A 10,591-nucleotide genomic window follows, 5' to 3' on the forward strand; every position below is an offset into this window, starting at 1 on the left:
TTTGAATATCGGAAAAAGGAAGGAGAAAAGATCCGGAAGAAATATCCCGACAGAGTCCCGGTAAGTGGAATGAGGAGGGGGGAGGGGGGAGGGAAGGGAAGATGGGGGAGGGGGCGAAGGATGAATTGTTGGACAGTCATGATGGCTGCTCCGAGGAACAAGAAAGGTATCCAGAGAAGGCCGATCCTTACAAATTCCTTAACCCCCGACCTTCCTCCTTTGCCACTGGAGCCGGTGGAAATTCAGACCTTGGACCTTTTCTAAACCCGTATCTCCAGGGCCTCTATCCCCATCTTCATAACTGTCCCCATCTATAGAGCGGAGGCAGTGTCTCCAGTGACTCAGCAATTTTCAGAAGATGTGGACTTGTGCGGGTTTAGGATCCCAGTTTACAGCGTTTAGAGGAGGTCAGGAAATTGCTATGGGAACAACTGAAACACCCTCCCAGCTACCACTATAGGTTCACTCTGATCTGGTATCATTGTGGTGGGAAAAAGATGGAAAACCACGAGATAGATTCTTTCATGTAATTTTGTAGGGATTGAGGAGGGGTGCAGCACAAGACAGGCCTGGCCTAGAAAACAAGGTCATACTCTTTTTTTTTTTTTTTCTGCGCAACAACCCGTTTGCCTCATCATTCTTGGCTAAGGTTTAGGGACTGCCCGTTTCTCCCTACTTAATCTCATCAGATCATACCCAGACCGAAGACTGATCAAGGCCTCTTTTTTCTATATTGTCACTTAATGCTGGTAATTAAAAAACAAGTGCCGGAGGAGGAAAAAGGTGACATGATTAAGGCATCTTTTAGCATCCGGGCTTTTTTCGTTCCCTCCTCCCCCTCCCACTTGCCTGGTTTCTTCACCATAGGCTGCGCAGACAGAATGGAAGCTCAGGCAGCAGTGACATAGTGACTAGCAGTTTTGGGATTTGAGAGATAGAAGACAAGTGACCTTATGATTATACCCTTTATCTTCAGAGTTAGTTGGTTAACTGATAAGAGAAATTTTATTCAGGTAAAGGCATTGTAAATGTAACAGGTAAAGAGATGACACTTAAATAATATCCTTTCCTGACCTGCAGGCATTTCCTGGGCCTTTTTTGAAATCCTTAAGGACTTTTGTTGCTTGGGACTTTATAGCTCCAAAACGTGATCTTGAACCTTAACCCAACAGTGCCACCTTTCAGACATTTTCCAATAAAGAACTGTCCCGTTTTCTGGGGATTATACACAAAAGAGGTTTTGGCTAGAAATGAGAGCTAGCCTGTTACCCAGTAAGAATTCCTTACAGTTTATTTTCCTGGTGTCTGGATTGTGGGTGACCTCAGATGAACTTCTGGTGGCACCAGTTCCACTTTTTAGTAGCAATATTAGAGCCAATATTCACTGATGTCTTGCCCTTTACTTGGCATTATTATAAGTGTTCTCTAGATAGTCATCAGGTTAATCTCCATACCATTATTGTAATCATCATTCTATAGATGAAGAAACTGAATTACTGCAACATAAAGTAACTCTGCTGTTGGTCTGTTGCCAAACTGATATTTTGACTTCACCTGCCATGCATAGTTAGTTACTTAAACTACATGCCACCCTGTTACTTAATAGCTAAGTGTACATTGTTTGTCTCTTAATGTTAGGTATTGAAATTTCTTAGCTAATACCTAAATGATAAGTAAACTATCAGTGCCCTCAGGAGGTCACAGGGTGGTAACTCAGTAAAGTAAGCAAATTAACTAGTATTGATTCAGGACTTGTATAAGGCCTTGTGCCAGTTCTTCTTAGGTGCCATCGAATTGACTATGACTTATAGCGACCTTATGAACAACAGATTTGAACCTTGCCCTATCCTGTGCCATCCTCACAATCTCCATCATGTTCCAGCTCATTGTTACAATCACTGATCAGTCCATCTGATTGAAGCCTCCCTTTATTTGACTGGCCCTCCATCTTTCTCTGCCTGATTGTCTTTTTCCGAGGATCGAGGATCGACTCCTCCTGCCAAGTTTGATGATCCTTGCTTCTGGAGAATACCCTGGCAGTTGTTCTTTCAAGACACATTTGTTTGTTCTTTTGGCAGTCTATGGTACAAATTCAATAATCTCCCAATACTACAATTCATAGGCATCAGTTCTTCATCTACCATATTCATTGTTCAACTTTTGGATGCATAGGAAGCAATTGAAAATACCATGGCTTGTAACAAGTGTACTTGTGCCAGTAGTTTTACAACTGACATTTACCTGTACCCTAAATCTGATTAAATTCTCTATATTTCCCCCAAACTGGGCTCGCCATTTCATTTATTGACATGATTCCAGAATATTTCACTTTTCTGCCCCTTTTCTTGTAGGACTAACAGTGGACCTTCTTTCTTTCTCTTAGATTTGATTAACTTTGCTACCTTCAGCCCATCTTCGTTGTTGGGCCTTTACTGGTGTCTCCACAATGTTCATCTTTTTCTTTTAAATTTCTGACTCATGTCTTTCTACTTCATTTTATTTTTAAATGTAAATTATAGTCTTGTCATTTTGGTATTTTTGGTGCAAGATTTTTATAAAAATAAGTTTTCACAATTTTTGTCTACCCTCTTTATTTGAAATGTGTCACTCTGTTCTCCATGCTGATCCTTGTGGTTTTTTGTTTTTTGCTGAGTACTGGCCAATTTCAGGACTCTTAGCTGGCCCTCCAGTGGGCTTTCAAATGCTGTAAATCACACAGGAACAGATTGCCTTATAGAGCAGCTGGTGAATTCAAACTGTGTACCATCGGGTTGGCAGTGCAGTTCCTTTCCAGTAAACCAGCAGAATTCTCTTTTGTTTAGTTTTTGAGTACTACTCATAGCGACCCTGTGAACAACAGATCTGAACCCTCTCCCTATCCTGTGCCATCTTCATACTTCCTGACCACCAGAGCCCATTGTGTCAGTCACCATGTCATTCTACCTGGTCGAGGGTCTTCCTCTCCTTTGCTGACTCTCTGCCCTTGCAAGCATCATGTCACTCTCCAAGGAAAAGCCCCTCCTGGCAACATACCCAAAGTATGTGAAGTAAAGTTCTTGCTAATTTATGAAGCTTTTTTATCTGAAGTTTCATGGTTTACTCAATTTTACATTGTAAAATTTTTACATGGTAAGAAGTCTTTTTACTTCTTATATATATATTTTTTTCCTAGACATGTGTGATATTTATAAAACAGTTCTAAGAGAGAACATTGATATATAGACTATACTGACAATATAAAATGTTATTATACTTTAAGAACTGTTTCTAAAGCTGTAATACTTTCATTTCAAGTATTTCCTTGTCAGCGATTTTTAAACATTTTGACATTACATAGTTTAAGCCACATTATTCGTAGCTTTAATAAATGGCCTCCATAGGAAAAAGCTTAGGTGATCATGACCTTCTTAGAAAAATCCAGTCAGTTTTCCCGATTCTCTATTAAAAATAAGGAAGCCTTTAAAAGCTTGTGTCCTAGAGCATACCTTCGTAGTTTAACTTTGTAATAATTTAAATTCAGGAGTCTCTTAGTTTTTATCCTATTCCTTCTTATTCTAGTAATGACACTGTAATCTTACTCAGTAAAGATATTTAAATAAATCCATTTCTCCATGTATTTTGTAAGGATCAGGGTGAGAAGAAACAAGGTCTCTAAATAGGCAAATGGAGGATGTGAAAAGGAGCTAAGATTTTGAATTCTTATTTCACCCTTACTCTCCTCCCAGGTGATCGTGGAGAAGGCTCCCAAAGCCAGGGTGCCTGATCTGGACAAGAGGAAGTATTTAGTGCCCTCAGATCTCACAGGTAATTTAATGTTCTTGCTCCTCCCCTAACTCTTTCTTCTTTTTTAAATTTATCAAATCTTATTAAAAAAGCCTCAAGGGATATTCTCCAGAAAATAGATATGAATGATACTATTAGTCTTCTCCCACCACTGATTCATCAGAGCATTCCCACAAGTGTCTTACTAGAAGTAGACACAAAAATTGCAAAATATTGAGAGGTCAGATTCTTTAAAAATCTTAAAAATGAGTTTTTGTCTCATGAAATCATTTTTCCAAAGGGAAACCAGGTTGTGGGCTGATTACTTTTTAGAGATGGCTCAGCTCAGCTCATTACTTACCTTTGCCAGCTAGAATTCTTCTTGGGAATTATGCTCAGTCTGTCTTGAATCTTGATCATTACTTGAATCCTGCTACATCTAGAAGACTCTAATAAGACAATAGATGTGTTTGCTAGAGAGTTAATACATTTGAATATCAACCTTTTGAAATTTTGTCAGTCTTCTAGGAAAAGGTAATGTTTTGAATACTAACTCTGAAATTAGTTTACCATGCTAATAATAGTGGAAAGAGTAAACCTCACTTAACATTACAGAGATTATGTTGTCTAAGGGTGGAGGTATAATTGGAAGTGAGTGTTAAATCAGATTAAAACAATAATGAAAATGTTTTTGTTGAATGTTGTTGTTGATTGCCTTTGAGTCGAGCAGGACCCTATGAACAAAAGACCTGAAGCCTTTTTATATAAAAACTGTCGACATTCATCAAAGTTCATAGTTTCTAGAGTCATGTTGTTTAGGGAGTAGATGCCACTTCTGCTCCCAAATACATACGCATGTAGTAGATAGGGTGACATTTAGGTCTAAAATAGAGTTAAGTTGAAAGGAATAGACATGTATTCTTGAATTTCACTTTATTTCTAAAGTACTAGGAAAGTATTGTGGTGTTCTGCTATATAAACCTGGCACCTCTTGCAAAGAGAACAGCTCTAAAAGATTTTTTCCCTCCCAAGACTTACTCTTTTTTAATCTGTTGTTTTCTCCTTCCTGCCTTCATCCAGTTGGTCAATTCTATTTCTTAATCCGGAAGAGGATTCACCTGCGACCTGAGGACGCCTTATTCTTCTTTGTCAACAACACTATCCCTCCCACTAGTGCTACCATGGGCCAGCTGTATGAGGTAATGGTCTCAGTCATAACACTATGGCACAGTCTAGCATTCTCTAGCTTTTGTTTCAAGGTGTGCTGATAACACACCTAGAAAGTGGGGCAGGTGGTGTCATTTATCAGGATCCTCTTACATGTGGCAGTATAAGGCTCTGGGAGATTAGGTGCCGCTCGTCCTTTAGGGATTGAGCACTGCATCAGATCTAATCCTTTTGAATTCTTTTCAATTCTCCTTTAGTATGGTGTTTCAGTGTTGAATTGTCTTTATTGAAATAGCAGAAAGTGTTTCCAGATAGTGGTGAAAATCCTCTTCCCAGTGCTTTCCCCCCCCCCCAATATTATTAACATATTGAACTTAGAATTGATCTATGCATTTAGGTCACAGTTTATTCTCTTTTTCAGCTAGACTGAGAAAATAATTATGATAAACTAGCACCTTCTTTCTCTGAAACCAACATTTTCAAACTCTGATCAACTCCTGTACTAAATGAGCAGCTCAGCTACTCAGTGGTTTTGTGTCAGAATGTACTAGTAGCTGACCCTCTAGCAGTTTTTGGAGGCTGTAAATTGCTTGGAAGAAAATTGCCTTTCTCCCAAGGAGTTGCTGGTGGATTTGAACTCCTAGAGAGGTCTCCCTTTGGGTTAATAGCACAGCTATGAACTATGTCACCAGAGCTCTACTAGTTGGTATTAAAATGTAGTTCTGCCTAGTGGGCAAATTTTCACGTTTTACTGTGTAAACGTGTAATAATTTTTATTCTATAGCATATATACCATAGTAATGTATTTCTCTTGTAGTATATACTTTGTAATACCTCCTAAAGATTGACGTTGTCTGGGCTTTAATTTTACTTGGCTACGTAAAATGTGGAAATGACTTTGCAAGGATCTACCTCCAGGGATCTCTCTAAAGTGCTGGAAAGCATATCTCTTTGACAACCATAATGTGTGTCTAATAATGGTATTTTCTGTTGCTTCTGGTGGCCTACTGGTAGGGAGTGGTTCTACCAACATAAAGACAGACAATTCAAATAGGTGGGCATTCTTCCTCTCTTGTACTTCAAAGTCTCTGAAATCTCTCTGATGGGTCAGCTATGAGTTCTGACTTGATAAAAATGTGAGAGTTGGATATGATGAATAAGGAAAATCAAAGAACTTGAATCGTGATGTTGGCAGAGAATATTGTATATACCTGTGGACTACCAAAAGAACAAAGCAGGATAAGTATGTAAGAGGAAGACCCTCAGTGAGATGGACTCACATAGTGGCTGCAACTATGAATTAAATCAGCACAAATTGTGAAGACTGCACAGGATCAGGCATATTGTACATTTTTGTCTGTAAGGTTGCTATGAATTAGAGCCAACTCATTGGCGCTTATCAATATGCTTCTGGTATTTCACTACTTACTAGTGAACTAATCTTCCTCCCCTTTTTAAGTTAGCCTGTGTTTGACATGTATCCATACTTCATTTCTTTCTATGGCTGACTGATAGTCGTTTGGATGTGTACACCACAGTTAGTCCATTTGTCCATTGATAGACATTTGTGGCCTTTGTATTGAATAGCACTGCTGTGAATATGCATATGTTTGTTTTCAGTTTTTTTGTATGTAATTTGGAGTGTTTTCAGATGAGATCCTTAACAGTAATACTAGTAATAATGAAGAGTAGACTTTTCCTTGCCATCTTCAAATTGTCAGTACCCGTGTGTTTTAGATTCTTTATGATGGTGTTTTTGTTTATGAACCCAGAGCTAAAATTTAAACTGCTTTGACTTTTTATTCCTCCTCCCCTCTCCTACCCCTGATCCTTTTTGGTGCCAAAACCCAGGAATGAATCTTTGTTCCTTTTTAAAAAGGCCACTGTATCTTTCACTCCTATATTACAAGATTATGTGAGGCTCAGAATTCTAGGTAATGAACGTAAATGCCTTTTCTAAGTGTTGTCCTCACTCTCTTCCCCTAGGACAACCATGAGGAAGACTATTTTCTGTATGTGGCCTACAGTGACGAGAGTGTCTACGGGAAGTAGACAGTGGTGGAAGCCCAACACCTGGACTTGGGGGTTAGGGGGAGGGGTGTGTGTGTGGAATTTGGGGAAAGAAACGGCTTCTACCATAAGAAGACAGAAGACAGAAGACAGAGACATCTGGAAACACTACACTGCACACACCGTCATCGTATTTTCACACGCTCTATTGATGTTTTTTGCTGCTGCCTTGGCCTGGGGTGGGGGGGGAGGGGGGGCGGAAATATGTAAGGACCTAGCTGTTGGATTGGTTTTGGTAAGATTAAAAATGGGAATGCCACTGTACTACCACAAAGTCATTTTTGTGTAATTTTATAGAAAAATCAGGAGGTGGGCAAGTTTGGGCCAGAAAGGACTGTGGTCCAGCAGCACCTTCCTGTTCTCTCTTCTCTTTGGGCAGAGATTCTATTTTTGACATTTGCACAAGATGGCAGGGAAGAGGGAATGGGAATGTTTTCGAACTACTGATAATGGACCATTCCTGGGGACCAAAAGAAAATTCCACTATGTGTAAAGCATTGTCACCCCCTATTCCTCCCCTGCATCCCATCCCCATCATAATCTCACCCATATACATCACACCTTGTGACATCAGGACTGAAGCTCTCTTTTGGAAAGGATTTAGATGGTTATTCTGAAGATAGTCTTGATAGTGTTAAACTGGAATTGACTGAGAATGAAGCATCTCTGCCTAACCTTTATTTCTGGTGCCCAGTAACTCACATATACTGTGGACTTGGTTGAATCTCAGACATCTCTAATCACTGGCTAAAACCACTTCTCTAGTGTGTCCCAAACTTGACTCTATACTTAGGAACAGAGATGTCTTAGGTCATGAAGGGGTAGGTGAGAGGCAGTATAGATGCTCTACACTTCCTACTCATCCAGAATTCTTGCTCCCTTACTGCTTGATTTCCACTGTCCTTTCGGTCTCACATGCACATGAATGCTAAATGATGGCCAGCTGCTTCTCTCCTTTGGTTTTCATCCTTTGCAGCTGCTAGTTAGACAAATGTGGGAAGATGACTAGTAATTCATGGGGTTCTGTTGATTCTAATTTTCACTTCAGGGCTTAGGATGTGTGGGGTGGGGGTGGGGAGCAGGAATTACACTCAAACATATTTCAATCACCTCTGCTAATGAAAAGGGTCCTTCCTGTTGGGGGAAATGTTTGTGTTGGCTCTGTCAACTGCAGGTTCTTGTATGAATGTATGCTGTCAGGTCAAGGAAATAAAATAACTGCATACTGGAAAAACCTTTCATGGCTTCAGAAACATTGTCTTCATTTAGTAAGCATTAGAATATATAGACTCACTCTGGCTTCCTTGAGCAGAAAATGAGTGGGTATAGCTGTTATCAGTGAATGCTTATGCATGGTCAACTGCATATATGCTTGCTTACTAGTTTTGAGAAGATAATGTCCAAAGGTGAGTGAGGTGGTGAGGTCCTACAACTAGTGTGTTGATGTAAGCATGATTTTTGTCCTCTCAGTAAGTGTTTTGCCACTCTGCTTTATGTTATCAAAGATGAAATTGGAGACTGTATACATTGAGTATCTGTGGGGGTGAGGCAGTACCTATTAAAAAAACACCTAAGGGCTGTCCTAGATTTAGCTGACTCAATCTCAGTGTAGGTGTCTGCATTTTTAACAAGCTCCCATGTGACTCATCTGCACACTGACGTTTGAGAATCACTGCTCTCTGTACCTGCTTTTCCTCTTTAAGTCCAACCACAACTAATTTGTCAGTTCCATCTTGGTCACTGAGGCCATCATCTCCCAAGGTAGCATATGTCACATATGTTCCTAGTGTCAAAAAAACCTCTTGCAAGTCTATTTGTTCAGTCAAAAACCAATATGTGGGTAGGTGATAGAGGCAAGACAAGCAATGAGAGGATTAACTGAAATTCCTTATTGAAGAGAACCTTAAATCCCTTCTTACCACCTTTAAACTGAAGTTATGTCCCCAACTATTGTCTACCTTTGTAGTTTTCTAGAATATATTAATAAAAAAAAATGACCATACACGATTTATACCGAGATTCCAGCCCATGTAGTAGTGACTGAAAGTTAAATCAGGATCAAGAACAAAGCAAGCACCATGTACAGAAAGCTCCAAGGAATTTTGGTTAGATATGGAAACATTAAAAAATAGAGAAAACGCATCTGGATGTTCCCTGAAGAGAAAGCTATGGATGATTGCAGTCACTGAATCAATCCACCCTCTATGAGGTGGATTGATTCAGTGACTGGGATAATTGGGATGGGAGTGTCAGAGACAGTGCGATTGGCACAGGACAGAGCGGAGTTTAGGGCTGTTGTACATAGGGTCGCTATGAGTCGCAAGCGACTCGACGGCACAACAACATCCTTGGTTAGAAAGTCACCATTTTAAATGAGTCCTGTGATTTCACAAAATAGGTTTAAGTAATTCAGCTGTGTTCAGAGAAAACGGCATCCTTGGTACTCCAGTGTTTTAATTGTGAAGTGGTACTCTTATATAAATAAAACACCGTTTTACTCTGGGCATGTTACAAGGAGGGACCAGTCCTTGGAGAGAGACATCATACTTGGAAGGTGTCAGGACAGTGCGAGAGAGGGAGACACTGACTCAGTGACTGAGGTAATGGGGGTAGGTGTATCAGAATTGGCTCAAGATCAAGCAGGGTTCAGAGCTACTATAGTGTCCAGAATTGACTCAACAGCATGTAGCTTCACATCTTTGGCAGTTCAGATCTACTGAGGGAAAGATGGACAGTAGCTATCTTACTGTGATTTACAGTCTTGGAAATGTGATGGAGGCTTACCATGACTTGCAACTGACTGGGTAGTAGTAGTACATTTACTCTTGGGCCACTGTTAGGTAAATTTGGAACTAAAAGTCATTATTTAGGAAATTCCCCTCCATTAACCTGATCCCATTTCCCATATAAAAACAATGAAGAGGTGGATTTCTTGTGATCAGCTTAAATTTACAAAATAGACCCATTATTTTCATTTGCCTAGTATTATACTAAGGGCAGAAATAGGTAAATCCTTAACTCTCAAGTCTGTATATAAGATTTCCAAACATAATCTTGATTTATGCCCCTTATACTAGTTAGTTTACTAATAGTTCTTCTTTCACGGTAACATGTATCCCAACTTGGGCAAAAATTGTATGCTCTCTTTGCTTGTGTTTACATAAAAACTGAAGCTTCCTCCATCAAGAAGGGCATTGTACCTGTACCATATAATATGTATATCCCAATATAGCTTATTCTTTCTTGAGTGAAAAGTTGAAAAAGGTTTCCACTGTTGAATAGCAAACTCTTCTGTTTTGTGCCCCAATGCTTTTCTGTTTTTCTTCTTTTAGAGAATTGTGCACCTTTTTTATTAAGTTTATAGGCTACATTATGAATCAGAGGTTCAGTTTGTAAAAGAAAAATGTAAACAGTGGGATGGCTGGTTACCTAATTAGCAGTAAGTAGGCAGGTAAATCTGTCCATTACCTTGCACACCTCCCAGTGCCATCATGCCATAGCCTACTGTAAAGGGTATTTCCTGAAGTAGTGTGATAAGCGGTCTAATGAGTGGTTCAGTGGTCCTTGGGCACTTAATTGTCAGTTATGGCAC

General features: G+C 39.6%; 1 protein-coding gene across 1 annotated transcript; it reads left to right on the top strand.

Moving 5' to 3' along the window:
- On the top strand, nt 1-5,137 carry GABARAPL1 (GABA(A) receptor-associated protein like 1; the record flags this gene model as incomplete). The annotated part of the gene is given in 4 exon segments (XM_006903796.1): nt 1-60; nt 3,726-3,804; nt 4,843-5,000; nt 5,003-5,137. Coding segments are annotated over 4 exon segments (432 nt in total), but the record flags the coding sequence as incomplete, so codon positions are not given.
- Nucleotides 5,138-10,591: the final 5,454 nt, after the last annotated feature.

Source organism: Elephantulus edwardii, unplaced genomic scaffold (genome assembly GCF_000299155.1).
Source record: "Elephantulus edwardii isolate Elephantulus edwardi_28Jun2011 unplaced genomic scaffold, EleEdw1.0 scaffold00067, whole genome shotgun sequence".
Lineage (NCBI taxonomy): Eukaryota > Metazoa > Chordata > Mammalia > Macroscelidea > Macroscelididae > Elephantulus > Elephantulus edwardii.